Source organism: Ursus maritimus, unplaced genomic scaffold (genome assembly GCF_017311325.1).
Source record: "Ursus maritimus isolate PB19 unplaced genomic scaffold, ASM1731132v1 scaffold_2, whole genome shotgun sequence".
In the NCBI taxonomy this organism is placed as follows: Eukaryota; Metazoa; Chordata; class Mammalia; order Carnivora; family Ursidae; genus Ursus; species Ursus maritimus.
The window spans coordinates 15941743-15960414 of record NW_024424452.1 but is presented as its reverse complement, the minus strand read 5'-3'; the positions used below and the strand labels follow the sequence as shown (position 1 = coordinate 15960414).

General features: G+C 39.6%; 1 protein-coding gene across 1 annotated transcript in view; it reads right to left on the bottom strand.

Annotated features, from left to right (window-relative positions):
* Window positions 1-488: 488 nt before the first annotated feature.
* Window positions 489-18672, bottom strand: part of SEPTIN14 (septin 14) — a 108250-nt gene continuing 90066 nt past the window's right edge. Inside the window, exons 12-13 of the mRNA XM_040635015.1 lie at window positions 16023-16155; window positions 489-2044 (exon numbers count right to left, since the gene is read on the bottom strand). Coding sequence (XP_040490949.1) covers window positions 1865-2044; window positions 16023-16155 — 313 coding nt within the window. The 3' untranslated portion in view covers window positions 489-1864. The remainder of the gene's footprint in view (window positions 2045-16022; window positions 16156-18672) is intronic.

Below are 18672 nucleotides of genomic sequence, written 5' to 3'. Positions count from 1 at the left end.
AGGAGATAATGCTAAGCGAAATAAGTCAAACAGAGAAAGACAATTATCATATGGTTTCTTTTTTTTTTTTAAGATTTTTTATTTGTTTATTTGAGAGAGAGAGAGACAGCCAGCGAGAGAGGGAACACAAGCAGGGGGAGTGGGAGAGGAAGAAGCAGGCTCCCAGCAGAGGAGCCTGATGTGGGGCTTGATCCCATAATGCCGGGATCACGCCCTGAGCCGAAGGCAGACGCTTAACGACTGAGCCACCCAGGTGCCCCTATCATATGGTTTCACTCATTTATGGAACATAAGAAGTAGGAAGATCGGTAGGAGAAGAAAGGGAAGAAGAAAGGGGGGGGTAAACAGAAGGGGGAAGGAACCACGAGAGACTATGGACTCTGGGAAACAAACTGAGGGCTTCAGAGGGGAGAGGGGTGGGGGAATCGGATAGGCTGGTGATGGGTATGAAGGAGGGCACATATTGCATGGAGCACTGGGTGTTAGACGCAAGTAATGAATCATGGAACTTTACATCAAAAACTAGGGATGTACTTACTGTATGGTGACTAACCTAATATAATAAAAAATTATTATTAAACAAACAAACAAACAAAGAAAAAAAACCCCTCCAAATCTTAAAGGAGCTGACCACTGGGGTCCACTCCTCTCTCTGGATCAGAGGCTGGCTGTCCTCTTACTAGTGCCCTTTGCCCCCAGAAAAACAGTCCCCTGCCTTTGCAGTGCTCAGAATCTGTGGTAGGTTCACCTCAAAAATCAGCAACCAGGTTATCCTCCCCCTGCCCTCACCTTTGTCCCCTGCATATGGAAGGCCATTTGCTGGTGCCTGCAGGGTCTTTTGTCCTTGGAGATGCAATATACCCTCTTCCAAATGTACTCCAGGAAGGGGAACAATCTCCCCCTGGTGACTGATCCCTACCCCACTCTGTGTCACTCCCAGGCCAGAGCCCTCCTTCTCTCCAGGAGCCCATGCCACAGCTCGGCTCCTACGAAAATCACGTGCTTTCAAAATCTCTGAGCACGAGCTCCAGACACTGCGAAAAACCTGTGCCACTCAGTTCCCCCCGCTCCTCAGTGTTGGTCCAAGAGGTTTTCTTCCTGTGGGAACCTGACTCCTCACTCTCTCATCCCCTCTCTCCCACTCTCCCTTTCCTCTCTCTGTGGGAACGGTTCCCTCCCCTCCGCAGCACAGCAGTTCTCCTCTCTCCCAATTCACTTCCATGTACCTCACACCTGCCTCCAACTGTGGAGATCCTTCTTCCAATCCTCGGATTGATTTCCTGGATTTCCAAAAGCCAATATTTGGTTTTCCAAATATTCCAGATATTTGTATTTCCAAATACAGCTTTGTTTGAGGGACAAGGAAAGCCGAGAATCCCCCTACTCCTTCACCATCTTAACTCCTCTCTCCTAAGATTACCTTTTTACACCATATTTTATGCCTATGGCTCATGAACGAATCCCCTAGTTTTTTTTTTTTTTTAAACAAATCCCCGACTTATATTTAGATATATTTAAAAATATGCACTGGAGGTACAGCCAGAGGTATGGAAAAAAAAAATCCCACAGCTAATCAACACTATTTACACTGTGCTATATATGCCTTTGATTTTTTTTTAATTTTAGCAAATATTTATTGAGTGGAAACTCTGCGCTAGTCTTTATTATAAACACTGAGGATACCAAATCTGACAAGATGGTCAGCGTACCTGCTCTTGAGGAGGCAACATTCTAGTTGGGGAACATACACAGTAAGAAAACAAATTTTAAAAATTAGTACAGTTAAGAACTACAAAGATCGTCTCACAGGAAGACAGAATGGAGAGTGACAGGGTTCTACCCTATACAGAAAGGGAAGAGAGGACTATTTCTTACGCTCTTTCTCCTTCTTTACATTGGTGCACACTTGAGTCTGTAATGTCTCAGAAACAGCCTTCATTTTATAAAAATCTATTATTTCTTCTTCCAATTGTCTTCTCTCGTCCTCAAGTTTCATTGTCTCCTCTTGTTGGACTCTTTTAAGATGCTCAAACTTTTCCTGTAGCTGTGAAACAAATGTGCAGTTATGACTTGAAGCACACTATTGTGGTACCTTCCCAGGAATATGTTTGTCTTTTCTACTGATTATCAAACATAGCCTACATTATAGCAGAGCTTGATTTTAAAAACAGTTTCAACATTTCATATTTAAAGTAAATAATCGGATATGGAATTTCTTTTAATTTTAAATGTGTCCCCATTGAACCAAATGCAATAAAACACAAAGTTATGAAAAACACTCAACTGTAGAAATTTTTCCTAATGAGGTATATATTTTTAACTCTACATTTTCCCATAACACTACATTTTCCCATAAATCTCTTTCAGTAAAATTTGATAGACCCATGTCCACTAAAAATACATACATTAAAATATGACATGGATTATAAAGTGTTTCTTGACACTTTAATTGATAAAGGCATATCGAAAGAAAGTCTGATAATTTCCTTGTTAAGTAAGATTAGCGTAATTACAGGAAGAAACAAAAACCTCCTTCAGTTACTTTGTTTTTGCTTCTGAGATCTTATTTGATCTGTGGGACTTAAAATGAGCCTAATTAACCATAAGGAGATAATATCACCTTAGTTTCCATTCGAGGAAGGTCTTCAGCATGACTTTATTCAACATAAGAATTGCTTATATGCATCAGAGGACTATGATTTTTACAGCTATAGCTACTACGGCATAGAAGTATGAAGGACAGACCTGTTTTCAGTTTAACTTTTTGAAAAACAAGCGGACTAGGAGCTTAAACTGACACACTATTAATTAGCTGGCTTATATGGCTGTGAAGAACCCAAGCGCGACGTTAACACTAGTGATTCCCGACGCTAGGTGGCCATTAGAATCATTGGGTCAGCTCACCCATCTCCCAACGCACAGGCTGCACACTGATCAGTTGCACCACACTACCCGGAGTGGAAACCCGAGCATCACTGCTTTTAGAAATTCCTAGGTGATTTTAATGGGCAGCCAAGTTTGAGAGCCATGGTTTTAAATAAAGATTTCTTTTTCCTCTGCTGAAGTTTGGTATCTCTCAGAATTACATTTTCATGCCTGAGAAGGAAATGAGTATCTACACACAACTGAAAAAGCTGGGGATGAGAGAGTGTGGTATCTATAAATGAGAGCAAAATCAGTGAGAAAAAGTTTCAGTTAAACATGGGAACGTGAGGCTTGGAAGGAAGATGGCAGTGGAGCAGGAGGACCAGAGGCTCACCTCATCCCACAAACAATGAAATAACGATCTAAATATGGCAAAAATCAACCGGAAGACTGAGAGAACAAACTACATAACTAAAGGGAGAGAGGAGGCCACACTGAAAAGGTATGAAGTGTGATGTGATTTAGGGGAGAAATGGATCACAGGTGCTGTGAAGGGGAGGGAGCTGTGGTCACAGAGAAGGGCAAGAGACAGAGGACCACACAGGGGAACACACCAGGAGAACATTTCACCAAAGCCATTGGCTTGGAAAATAAGAGTGACTGAGCTTTGTGAGTTCTTGCAACCTGTGAGGCTTAAAGCCTGGAGTTTTAAATGTCAACAGTCTTGGCTGGGCTAGAGCCCTGAGGGCACAGCCCTGCTCCTGGAGCGAAGACAAGCAGACAACCCAGGGGCATATGGCTTGAAAACAGCAATCTGAAGAACACCTGGGGCACACAGATGAAAGATTATTTGCTCTTCTCAGAGTGCATACCTGAGAGCCAGCATTCACTGAGACTTCTCTCCAGAAACAAAGGAGCTGGCTGGCACCATTTCCCTACCAGTTTCTCAGCATAAACACAGAGCCACCTGCTGGAACAGCATTGACACTGGCTGCCAAAGTTCCTTACACCAAGCATTCTGGCAGGACTGCCCTTTTTCGTCAAGCTTGCCTCAGTCCCAGTGTGGTGGGCCCCTCCCTGAGAACACCAGCACAAACTCCACCCACCCACTCCCACACTATGTCTCCCCACCAAGGGGTACTCCAGGGCCTTAGTTTTGGAAGAAGTGGTGTCAAGTCTCATTTCACAAACAGACCAGAGCACACCTAGTTAAAACTCATCACATTCAGACCGGAGACCAAACACTGTGCACTGTTGGTAAGGACAGCCTCTGCAGATGAATGACCTCCAGCAGAGAGCAGCCAAAACACAACATCATGGAGAAAGGGGAACCCTCTTACGCTGTTGGTGGGAATGCAAGTTGGTACAGCCACTCTGGAAAACAGTGTGGAGGTCCCTCAAAAAGTTAAAAATAGAGCTACACTATGACCCAGCAATTGCACTACTGGGTATTTACCCCAAAGATACAGACATAGTGAAGAGAAGGGCCATATGCACCTCAATGTTCATAGCAGCATTGTCCACAATAGCTAAATCGTGGAAGGAGCCGAGATGCTCTTCAACAGACGAAATGATAAAGAAGATGTGGTCCATATACACAATGGAATATTACTCAGCTATCAGAAAGAACAATTACCCAACATTTGCAGCAACATGGACGGGACTGGAGGAGATTATGCTAAGTGAAATAAGTCAAGCAGAGAAAGACAATTATCATATGGTTTCACTCATTTATGGAACATAAGAAATAGCAGGGAGATCGGTAGGAGAAGGAAGGGAAGAATGAAGCGTGGGTAAACAGAAGGGGGAGTGAACCACGAGAGACTATGGACTCTGGGAAACAAACTGAGGGTTTCAGAGGGGAGGGAGGTGGAGGAATGGGATAGGCTGGTGATGGGTATTAGGGACGGCATGTATTGCAGGGAGCACTGGGTGTTATAAGCAAACAATGAATCATGGAACACTACATCAAAAACTAATGAGGTACTGTAGGGCGACTAACATAACATAATAAAAAATTAAAACAACAACAACAACAACACAACATCAGAGTGCACACAGCACACACTGGAGACACTCTCTGAAGTGCCAGGCCTGGGCACTACATGTCTTCTTCGTAAGACCATTACTTTCAGGAGCAAGAGACATAACTGGACTTTCTCACACAGAGAAGAAGGCAGAGACTTAGACAAAATGCCAAAACAGAGGGATTTATCCCAAATGAAAGAGCAAGATAAAGTCCAGTTAGAGAGCTAGGCCGAACAGATAGAGGTAACATGCCTAATGGAAAAGTTAAAGGAACAATCATAAGGATACTCACTGGGCTTCAGAAAGGAATAGAAGACATCAATGAGACCCTTACCACCCTTACTCCCCAGCTTGGAGTGCATTTGGGAGAGGTGACATGGCCTCTCCGTGGGCAAAGTTCCCCGTGGGTGCCATCAAAAGATCCTGCCCATCAGTACAGGAACAAAGATGCTGGCTGAGGCCTACAAACCCTGGCAGTTCTGGCTGTGTACTGCAATTTACCATACACTCCCACACCACTGCCTTCTGTAACAAGCCAACTGCAGCCACAGCTTGAGAGCTTGAGTGAGTTTGGGAGAGGTGACATAGCCTCCCCATGGGCAAAGGACCCTGAGGGCACTATCAAAAGGTCCTGCCCACCAGTACAGGAACAAAGACGCTGGCTGAGGGCTACAAACCCCAGTGGCTCAGCTGTGTGTTGCAATTCACCATAAACTCCAAACTGCGGCGTGATCCTGCCACTACCTTCTGCTACAAGCGAGCACTAGCCATGACATCGGGAAACCCTCCTCCAGAGAATCAGTGTGGGTCTGCTTTTCTTGTCTCTGAAGTTTTCTTGTCTCTGGGGTTTTGAAACAGCGACTTTACAGGTAAAACAACAGCACTAAATTCGTATCTTTCAACAATTACTCTGAATGTAAATGGACTCAACGCTCCAATCAAAAGACATAGGGTATCAGAATGGATAATTAAAACAAAACAAAACAAGACCCAACGTCATGCTGTTTATAAGAAACTCATTTTAGACCCAAAGGCACCTCCAGCTTGAAACCGAAGGGGTGGAGAATCATTTATCATTTATGTGACGCTAATGGACATCAAAAGAAAGCTGGGGTAGCCACCCTTATATCAGACAAACTAGATTTTAAACCAAGGACTGTTGGGGCACCTGAGTGGCTCAGTCTGTTAAGCCTCTGCCTTTGGCTCAAGTCGTGATCCCAGAGTCCTGGGATCAAGCCCTGCATCAGGCTCCCTGCTCAGCAGAGGAGTCTGCTTCTCCCTCTCCCTCTGCCCCTGTTCCTGTGGTCTCTCTCTCGCTCACTTTCTCAAATATGTAAATAAAAAATCTTAAAAAAAACCCCAAGGACTGTAATAAGAGATGGAGAGGACACTATATCATAATAAAAGGATCTATCCAAAAAGAAGATATAACAAGTGCAAATATTCATGCCCCTAACTTGGGAGAAGCCAACTATATAAATCAATTAATAACAAATGTAACAGAGCTCACTGATAATAGTAGAAGAATTTAACACCCCTCTTCGGCAATGGACATATCATCTAAACAGAAAGTCAACAAGGAAACAAGGGCTCTCAATGACACACTGGACCAGATGGACTTCACAGATATATTCAGAGCATTTCACCCTAAAACAGCAGAATACAACATTCTTTTCTACCGTGCATGAGACATTCTCCAAAATAGATCACTTATTAGGTTACAAATCATGGCTCAGCAAGTACAAAAAGATTGAAATCAGACCATGCACCTTTTCTGACGACAATATTATGAAACTAGAAATCAATCACAAGAAAATATCTGGAAAGACCATGAACACATGGAGGTTAAGCAACATGCTACTAAACGATGAATGGGTAAAACAGGAAATCAAAGAAGAAAATTTAAAAATATATGGAAACAAATGAATATGAAAATACAACTGTCAAAAGCTTTGGGATGCAGTTGGAGTGGTCCTAACAGGGAAGGATATAGTAATATGGGCCTACCTCAACAAGCAAATAAGGAAAATCTCAAATAAGGAACATAACATTACACATAAAGAAGTTAGAAAAAGAACAAAAAATTCATCCTAAAGCCAGCAGAAGGAAGAAGATAATAAAGATTAGAGCAGAAATAATGATATAGAAACATAAAAAATGGTAGAACAGATCAAGGAAATTAGGAGCTGGTTCTTGGAAATAAAATTAATACTATTGATAAACCCCTAGCCAGACTTATCAAAAAGAAGAGAGACGGGACCCAGATAAATAAAATCACAAATGACGCAAGAGAAATAAGAACCAACCCTGCGGGAATACAAACAATTCTAAGAGAATATTATTAAAAATTATACGTCAACAAATTGGATAATTGAGAAGAAATGCCATTTTTCAGAGTGCTGGAACAAAAAATCCTAAAATTTGTCTGGAACCAGAAAAGACCCCAAATCGCCAAGAAAATGTTGAAAAAGAAAAACAAAGCTGGGGGAATCACATTGCCTGATTTCAAGCTATATTAGAAAGCTGTGATCACCAAGACAGCATGGTACTGGCACAAAAACGGATGTGTAGTTCAATGGAACAGAAGAGAGAGCCCAGATATAGACCCTCAACTCTATGGTCAACCTATCTTCGACAAAGCAGGAAAAAAACATCCAATTGATAAAAGACAGTCTCTTCAATAAATGGTGCTGGGAAAATTGGACAGCTATATACAGAAGAATGAAACTCGACCATTTTCTCACACCATACACAAAGATAAACTCTAAATGGATGAAAGACCTCGATGTGAGACAGGAATCCATCAAAATCCTAGAGGACAACATAGGCAGTAACCTCTTCCACATCGGCCACAGAAACTTCTTTCATGACACATCTCCAAAGGCAAGGGAAACAAAAGCAAAAATGAACTTTTGGGACTTCATCAAGATAAAAAGCTTCTACACAGCAAAGGAAACAGTCAACACAACAAAGAGGCAGCCCAAGGAATGGCAGAAGATATATGCAAATGACACTACAGATAAAGGGCTAGTATCCAAGATCTATAAAGAACTTCTCAAACTCAACACCCAAAAAACAAATAACCAAGTCAAAAAATGGGCAGAAGGTATGAACAGACACTTTTCCAATGAAGACATACGAATGGCTGACAGACACATGAAAAAACGTTCAACATCATTAGCCATCAGGGAAATTCAAATCAAACCCACATTAAGATACCACCATACACCAGTTAGAATGGCAAAAATGGACAAGACAAGAAACAACAAATGTTGGCGAGGATGTGGAGAAAGGGGCACCCTCTTACACTGTTGGTGGGAATGCAAGCTGGTACAGTCACTCTGGAAAACAGTATGGAGATTCCTCAAGACGTTAAAAATAGAGCTACCCTATGACCCAGTAATTGCACTACTGGGTATTTACCCCAAGGATACAGACGTAGTGAAGAGAAGGGCCATATGCACCCAATGTTCATAGCAACATTGTCCACAATAGTCAAACTGTAGAAGAAGCCAAGATGCCCTTCAACAGATGAACAGATAAAGAAGATGTGGTCCATATATACAATGGAATATTACTCAGCCATCAGAAAAAAATGATTACCTAACATTTGCGTCAACATGGATGGGACTGGAGGAGATTACGCTAAGTGAAAAAAGTCAGGCAGAGAAAGACAATTATCATATGGTTTCACTTATTTGTGGAACATAAGGAATAGCAGGGAGATCATTAGGAGAAGGAGGGGGAAAATGAAGGTGGTGGGGAACAGAGGGGGAATTGAACCATGAGAGACTATGGACTCCGGGAAACAAACTGAGGGTTTTAGGAGGATGTGGTAGCCTGGTGATGGGTATTGAGAAGGGCACGTATTTCATGGAGTTCTGGGTGTTATACACAAACAATGAATCATGGAACACTACATCAAGAACTAATGCTGAGAAGGGCACGTATTTCATGGAGTTCTGGGTGTTATACACAAACAATGAATCATGGAACACTACATCAAGAACTAACGTACTGTATGGTGACTACATAACATAATAAAAATTTTAAAAAAAAGAAATGGATAAAGTTCATACCAAAACTGAAACAGGAAGAAATAGAAAACCTGAGCAGACCCATAGCCAGCAAAAAAATTGAATTAGTCATCAGAAAACTCCCAACGAACAGAATTCCAGGAACAGATGATTTCCCAGGCAAATTCTACCAAACATCTAAAGAAGAGTTAATATTTTTTCTTCTCAGACTATTTCAAGAAACAGAAAAGGAAGGAAAACTTCCAAATTCATTCTGTGAAGCCAGCTATACCCTGATAAAAACAGATAAAGACTCCAAAAAAAAAAAAAAAAAAAAGAGAGAGAGAACTATAGGCCGATATCCTTGATGAACACAGATGCAAGAATTCTCAATAAAATACTGGCAAACCAAATCCAACAATACATTAAGAAGGTCATTCACCACAATCAAGTGGGATTTTTTTCCTGGGCTGCAAAGGTGGTTCAATATACACAAATCAATCAATGTGGTACACTACACTAGTAAAAGAAAGGATAAGAACTATATGACCTTTTCAATAGATTCAGAAAAAGCATTTGACAAAGTACAATATCTATTCATGAAAAAGCCCCTAAGAAAGTAGGATTAGAGGGAACATAGCTCAACATAATAAAGGCCATATATGAAAAAGCTACCACTAATACAATCCTTAAGGGGGAAAAACTGAGAGCTTTTCCCCTACAGTCAGGAACAAGACAAGGATGTCCGCTCTCACCACTCTTATTTAATATAGTACTGGTAGTCCTAGCCATAGAAATCAGACAACAAAAATAAATAAATGCATCCAAGTAAGCAAGCAAGAAGTAAAAACTTTCAGTATTTGCGGAAGATGCGATAATCTATATAGAAAACCTGAAAGATTCCCCAAAACTGCTAGAACTAATAAGAGAATTCAGTAAAGTTGCAGGATACAAAATCAATGTACACAAATCTGTTGCATTTCTACACACCAACAATGAAGCATCAGAAGGAGAAATTAAAAAAAAAATCCCATTTACAACTGCACCAAAAACAATAAGATATCTAGGAATAAACCTAACCAAAGGGGTAAAAGATCTGTACTCTGAAAACTATAAAACACTGATGAAAGAAATTGAAAATGACACGGAGAGGGGCGCCTGGGTGGCACAGCAGTTAAGCGTCTGCCTTCGGCTCAGGGCGTGATCCTGGCATTCTGGGATCGAGCCCCACATCAGGCTCCTCCGCTGGGAGCCTGCTTCTTCCTCTCCCACTCCCCCTGCTTGTGTTCCCTCTCTCGCTGGCTGTCTCTCTCTCTGCCAAATAAATTAATAAAATCTTTTAAAAAAAAAAGAAAAAGAAAATGACACGGAGAAATGGAAAAACACTCCATGCTCATGTATTGGAAGAACAAATACTGTTAAAATGTCTATACTACCCAAAGCAATCTACACATTTAATACAATCCCTATCAAAATAACAACAGCATTTTTCACAGAGCTGGAACAAACAATTCTAAAATTTGTGTGGAGCCACGGAGAAACTGAATAGCCAGAGAAACCTTGAAAAAGAAAAAAAAAAAAAGCTGGAAGCATCACAATTCTGGGCTTCAAGCTATATTACAAAGCTGTAGGGATTAAAACAGTATGGTACTGGCACAAAAACAGATACACAGATCAACACTATATGTTCAGAAAAAGCATTTGACAAAGTACAATATCTATTCATGAAACTATAGAACACTATAGAAAACCCAGAAGTAAACCCACAACTCTATGGTCAATTAAACTTTGACAAAAAGCAGAAAGAATATACAATGGAAAAAAGACAGTTTTTTCGACAAGTCGTGTTGGAAAAACTGGATAGCAACATGCAAAAGAATGAATCTGGACCACATTCCTACACCATACACAAAAAAATAACCTCAAAATGGATGAAAGACCTAACGTGAGACACGAAACCATCAAAATCCTAGAGGAGAACACAGGCAGTAAGCTCTTTGACATTGGCCATAACAATTCAAAATAAAACCTTCTTCACAGTGAAAGAAACAATCAACAAAACTAAAAGGCAGCCTATGGAATGGGAGAAGATATTTGCAAATGACAAATCTGTAAAGGGTTACTATCCAAAATATATAGAGAACATATAAAACTCAACACCCCCAAAATGAATAATCCAATTAAAAAATGGGCAGAAGACATGGACCAACATTTTTCCAAAAAAGACATACAGATGACCAACAAACAAATGAGAAGATGCTCCGTATCACTCATCATCAGGGAAATACAAATCCAAACTACAATGAGATATCACCTCACACCTGCAGAATGTCTAAAATCAATGGCACAAGAAACAACAGGGGTTGGCGCGGATGTGGAGAAAGTGGAACACTCTTGTACAGTCTGTGGGAATGCAGACTGGTGAAGACACTATGGCAAACAATATGGAGGTTCCTCAAAAAGTTAAACATAGAGAATTACAGACCTATATCCCTGATAAATATGGATGCCAAAATTCTCAACAAGATCCTAGCCAACAGGATCCAACAGTATATTAAAAGGATTATCCATCAAGACCATGTGGGATTCATCCCTGGGATGCAAGGGTGGTTCAACATTTGCAAATCAATCAGTGTGACAGAACACATTAATAAGAGAAGAGACAGGAATTGTATGGTCCTCTCGATGCAGAAAAAGCATCTGACAAAATACAGCATCCTTTGCTGATTAAAATCCTTCAGAGTGTAGGGATAGAGGGTACATTCCTCAATTTCATTAAAACCATCTATGAAAAGCCCTCAACGAATATCATTCTCAATGGGGAAAACCTGAGAGACTTTCCCTTAAGATAGGAACACGACAAGAATGCCCACTCTCGCCATTATTGTTCAACACAGTACTAGAAGTCCTAGCAACAGCAATCAGACAACGAAAATGAATAAAAGGTATTCAAATTGGCAAAGAAGAAGTCAAACTCCCTGTCTTTGCAGATGACATGATACTTTATGTGCAAAACCCAAAAGACTCCACCCCCAAATTACTAGGACTCATACAGCAATTCAGTAACGTGGCAGGATACAAAATCAACGCACAGAAATCAGTTGCATTTCTGATACACAAATACAAATGTTGCAGGACACAAAATCAGTGTAAAGAAATCTGTTGCATTTTGGGGAGGAGTTAAGATGCATTTGGTGGAGGAGTAGTGGGATCCTAAGTTTGTCTCATATCTCGAATACAACTAGAATTATCACATCATTCTGAACACCCAAGATATCAATCAGAGGTCTGGGGAAAGAAAAAAGAAATGCTACATCTACAAGTAGAAAAGTGACCACCTTTTGGGAGGTAGGAGGTACAGAGACTTGAATCTGGTGTGATACAGCTGAGTATAAGGCAGCAGGGAGAGAACCTTCTTAAGGAGGCTACTGCAAAATATTATAAGCAGTGGAGTGCAAAATTGGTACTTTTACAAGTCAGCTACAGTGGGAGACAAGCCTGGCTTAAAGGTGCTTAGGTGGTGAAGTGGGGCAGAATGTCACGTGTGACACCATGATCCGAGGATCCCCTTGGTCACAAGAATGGGTGGTGCCTAAGTGACGCACTGTTCCCAGGCACAGGAGCAGGGAAGCTGGCTGAGAACAGCCAGTTTAGTTACTGGCTTTCTGCTCTGTGTTTTCTTAAACTGTGAACTGCTGCACGGTCGTGTGACTGCTTTCCTGGAACAAGTCCAGCAGAAGACAGAAGCATGGTGAGACCCTTTCTGTGAAGAATAGCATGCATGCATACCATGGAAGTCCCTAAAATTTGGAGTTTTGAAATCAGTCACGTGCCTGAGATAATAAAAAAGCCTGGACTCTGGCAGGGTGAACACAGAACTCTCACGGAAACTGGGGAGACAAGACTTATTAATTTCTCTTCTATGAGGGCTCACTGAAAAGCGAGGGACACGAATTTTCAGCTGTGGGGCTAGAGAACAGGGATCTACCATATTCATCCTGCCCATGAGGGCTTAAAGCCTTCAGGGAACAAAACAGCACCACCTAGTGGAGCCCAGAGCCGCTTACACCAAGCCCTGCCTCCCTGAGCATGGGAGGCACCTTTCCACTAGGGCAAGATCATCTGAGTATCAGCGCAACAAGGTCCCTCCCCCTGAACACCCATACAAACAACTCTCTCACACCAACTTTACTGATGACAGAGGGCTGCAAAGCTTCAACTAGAGGACAAAATAGTATCTAGCATCCTTTGTACTTCTATTCTTTTTTATTATTGTTTTTTCAGTTATTTTCTTCTTTTTTCAATTTTTATCCTTAAGTTTTTCTATTTATATATAATTTATATATTTATTTTATTTTTTATTTCCTTTCATTGTATTATATATATTTTACTTTATTTCTTATTTTGGGACCTAGTTTCTTTCTTTTTTTTTATTATGTTAGTCACCATACAGTACATCATTAGTTTTTGATGTAGTGTTCCATGATTCATTGTTTGCGTATAACACACAGTGCTCCATGCAATATGTGCCCTCCTTAATACCCATCACCGTGCCAGCCCATCACTCCACCCCACCCCCCGCCCCTCTAAAACCCTCAATTTGTTTCCTGGAGTCCATAGTCTCTCGTGGTTCATTTCCCCCTCTGTTTCTATAAAGAACTTCTCAAACTCAACACCCAAAAAACAAATAATCCCGTCAAGAAATGAGAAGTAGACATGAACAGACGCGTCTCCAAAGAAGACATACAAATGGCTAACAGACACATGAAAAAATGCTCAACATCACTAGCCATCGGGGAAATACGAATCAATACCACATTGAGATACCACCTTACACCAGTTAGAATGGCAAAAATTAACAAGGGAGGAAACAACAAATGTTGGAAAGGATGTGGAGGAAGGGGAACCCTCTTACACTGTTGGTGGGAATGCAAGCTGGTACAGCCACTCTGGAAAATGGTGTGGAGCTTCCTCAAGATGTTAAAAATAGAGCAACCTTATGACCCAGCAATTGCACTACCAGGTATTTACCCCAAAGATACAGATGTAGTGAAAAGAAGGACCACATGCACCCACTGTTCATAGCAGCAACGTCCAAAATAGCCCAACTGTGTAAGGAGCTGAGATGTCCTTCAACAGATGAATGGATAAAGAAGATATGGTATATATATACACAATGGAATATTATGCAGCCATCAAAAGAATGAAATCTTGCCATTTGCAACAACATGGATGGAACTAGAGGGTTTATGCTAAGCAAAATAAGTCAATCAGAGAAAGGCAAGTATCATATGATCTTTCTCATATGTGGAATCTAAGAAAGAAAACAGATGAATGCACGGGAAAGGGGGAAAAGAAAAAAGGGAGTGAGGGACACAAACCATAAGTGACTTTTAATGATAGAGAACAAACTGAAGGCTAATGGAGGGAGGTGGTTGGAGGCTGGGCTGGATGGGTGATGGGTATTAAAGAGAGCATTTGTTGTGATGAGTTTGGATGTTTTATGTAAGTAACGAATTCTACTCTAGAAACCAATATTGAGCTGTATGTTAATTAACAACTTAAAAAAAAAAAAAGGAAGAAAGAAACAGACTCTAATTCTAGAGAACAAACTGATGGTTACCAGAGGGGAAGGACTGATGGGGATTAAGGACTGTAGCTGTTGTAATGAGCACAGCATGGCACATGGAAGTGTTGAATCACTATACTGTACACCTGAAACTAATAAAACACTGTATGTCAACTAACTAAAATAAAAAACTTTAAAAAAATGAAAAGATGAGCAAATCTCTAGTAATGTGGGAAATGTACAAATTTACCAGTTTTTAAGTATTTAAAATTATAAAGTTGTAATTTTGAATTCTGACTAATCCGTCTGCTAGATGTGCTTAAAAAGCTTCCTTTACATCTGTAAGCCTCCACTTTCCATGTCGGCTAATCCCAGTTTCTGTCTACTTTTCATGTTTTCAATAATTAAGTTGGTCCTTTTCTGAGAAAGCCTGGTGGGCCTGTTTCCTCTCACTTCATTCTGTATGGATGCTTTTTACAATCCTGGTCATTTTATTTCTACCAGAATTTTTTTCTATAGTCATTTATTAATCTTTGTTAAGAATTTTGGCTCCTCATCACTTTGCACAACCAATTTTAGACTGTGTTTGGTTTTTCTTGAGGGAACATATAACTGAAGAATTGGAGAAGAACTGATGTCCGGAGGGCAAAAATGAAGCAGATGTACACAAGTAAGGTAGAGGAAAAACAGAGAATTTCAATGGTTGATTTGGTTTCTGGTCACTTTCTACTCTGGGTTTAAGTTATCGTAAGATCCAGCTATGCTTCCTATTCTTGGATTCAATAGGAAACCCTCGAATACTTCTAAAACTTTACCTTCATCCCTAAGCTAATAGAATTTTTATTACATACAGTTCAATTATCCATGATTGAGACATCTGGTATACAGCACCTAGTCACTATCTTGCTTCTATTGAAAAAGTTCATGTTTCAATTTACCTATTTCTGCTCAAAACTAAATTCTTGAGTTAAAACCACATTCACTTAGAGAACAATATTTATGATTCCAAATATATTTTTTGTTTAAAAGGCATTGGTGCAAAAAATCAAAACTATATAAGTAGTCTTTTTCCCATTTCTTTGGAAATATAAAGGAATGAAATGAAAAGAAACTCACATAATTCACCAACAAAAAGTTCTCTAAGTCTTGTGTTAGTCAACATTTACCCACTTACTTATAAAAGTGAAGAAAATTTACTAATGCAGTGGTAGTGTTAGAAAGTAATGACTCTTCATAGAAGTCAATAGCTCGAATTTGCTATAAATTAAAATTCATGCAGGAAAATTCAAATTGTAAAATAAAGGTAAATAGTTTTTACAAAATTATTTTCATTTTTTAAAAAAGCAAATTACATATTCTAGAAAAAAATCAAATTGCTGACTATAATTTTTAAAGCTTGTATTCAAAACCTATATTGGAAATAGCTACCTTTTGAAAAACAGCAAACATTCTCCAAAATCATCAACTAAACCTTTGAGACTAAAACTCCAAATTAACAATACACATAAAAATGAATACAAATTATACCAGACTAGTGTACTTACCTCTTTTTCAGATTCTTTAAATGTTGTTTCTTTCTCCTTTACTCGCTGCATAAACTTTTGTTTCAGTTCTTCTTCTTCCCTCTGGCATTGATCATAGAACTTTTGTCTTTTGGCTTCATAGATCTCTTGAAAACTATAAAAAATATATTATTACTCTCATATTAAAATGGTAATATAAATAAACCTGTAAAAATATATATTGTATGTTAAGTCCCATGAAAGGGCATTTACCAAAATTTTCTTCATGTATAGAAATAGAAATTTCTATATCATGAGATGTAAAAAAGTGAGGCGCAGTATTAAATAATATATAGAGAGTATGCCTAAAGAGTACTAGAATTGTGAAACAAATATATTAGTGATTTCTTGTTACCACCACTTTTCAATATATCACACTTCTTCACATCTTTTGATAATAAAATTTAGGGAAACCTCTACTTTATAAGGTTCTTATTTAAAATAAAGCCAGGCAGGGATGCCTGGGTGGGCCAGTCAGTTAAGCCATCTGCTTTCAGCTCAGGTCATGATCCTAGGGTCCTGGGATTGAGTCCCACATCAGGCTCCTTGCTAAGCAGGGAGCCTGCTTCTTCCTCTGCCTGCCACTCCCCCTGCTTGTGCTCTCTCTCTCTGATGAATAAATAAATAAGTAAAATCTTTTAAAAATAAAAATAAAATAAAATAAAATAAAGCCAGGCATCATCATCATCATCATCATCATCACCATCATCTAATAATCAAAACAGTATGGAACTAGCACAAAAATAGATACATAGATAAATGGAACATAGTAGACAGTCCCAAAACAAACCCAGGTTTATATGGTCAATTAATCTATGACAAAGGAGGCAAGACTATACAATGGGGGAAAGACAGTCTCTTCATTAACTGGTACAGGAAAACTGAACAGCTATATGTGAAAGTATGAAACTGGACCAGTTTCTTATGCCATACACAAAAAAAGCCTCAAAATTAATTAAATACCAAAATGTGAAACCTGAAACCATAAAACTCCCAGAAGAAAAGATAAGCAGTAATCTCTGGGACACTGGCCAACATTTTTCTACCAACATTTTTCTAGCTATGTCTCCTCAGGCAAAAGAAACAAAAGCAAACATAAACTATTATGACTACACCAAAATAAAAGGCTTTTGTAGAGTGGAGGAAATGATCAACAAAAAGAAAAGGCAACCAATTGAATGGAAAAAAAAACTGTAAATGATATATCTGATAAGAGGCTAATAACCAAAATATTATAAAGAACTTATATGACTCAACACTAAAAAAATAAACTGATAAAAAATGGTCAGAGAACACGAACAGACATTTTTCCAATGAAAATATACAGATGGCCAAAAACCACATGAAAAAATGCTCAACATTACTATCATCAGGGAAATGCAAATTCCCCAAAAACCACAATGAGAAATTGTCTTACACCTGTCAGAATTGTTAGACTCAAAAAGACAAAAATAAAAAAATTTTGGTGAGGATGTGGCCAAGAGGAACCCCCATGCACTGTTGGCTGGAATGGAAATTGGTGCAGCCACTGTGGAAAACAGTATGGAGTTTCCTTAAAAAATTAAAAATAGAAATACCATAGGTTCCCGTAATTCCATTAATGAAAATGAAAACGCTAATTTGAAAAAAATATATGAATCCTTATGTTTATTTCAGCATTATTTACTGTTGCCAAGATGTGGAGGCAACCTAAGTTTCCATCAACAGATGAATGGATAAATAAGATGTGGGGTGTGTGGGTGAGTGTGTGTGTGTGTAAAGAATATTAAAGAATCTTGCTATCTGTGACATGAATGAACCTAGAGAGTACTATGAGAGTACCATGCTAAGGGAAATGTCCGACATAGAAAAATACCATATAATTTCATTTATATGTGGAATCTAAAAAACAAAGCAAAAGAACAGACAAATAAAGAAACAAGAAAAGGAGGAACAGAAGAATAAATACAGAGAACAAACTGGTGATTGCCAAAGGGAAGGGTAATGGGAGATTGGCAAAATAGGTGAAAGGGAGTGGGAGGTACAGGCTTCTGGTTATGGTATAAAGAAGTCATGGGGATGAAAGGTACAGCACAGGAAATATAGTCAGTGGTATTATAATAGTGTTGTATGGTGACCAATGGTAACTACACTTGTGGTGAGCATAGCATAATGTATAAAGTTATCAAGTAATTATTTGTAAACCTGAGAGTTATGTAATATTGGGTATCAACTATACTTCTTTTTTTTTTTTTTAAGATTTTATTTATTTATTCGACAGAGATAGAGACAGCCAGTGAGAGAGGGAACACAAGCAGGGGGAGTGGGAGAGGAAGAAGCAGGCTCCTAGCGGAAGAGCCTGATGTGGGGCTCGATAACGGATCACCAGGATCACGCCCTGAGCCGAAGGCAGATGCTTAACCCCTGTGCCACCCAGGCACCCCTATACTTCATTTTTTTAAAAAATTGACTTTAGGGGCGCCTGGGTGGCACAGCGGTTAAGCGTCTGCCTTCGGCTCAGGGCGTGATCCTGGCGTTATGGGATCGAGCCCCACATCAGGCTCTTCTGCTGTGAGCCTGCTTCTTCCTCTCCCACTCCCCCTGCTTATGTTCCCTCTCTCGCTGGCTGTCTCTATCTCTGTCAAATAAATAA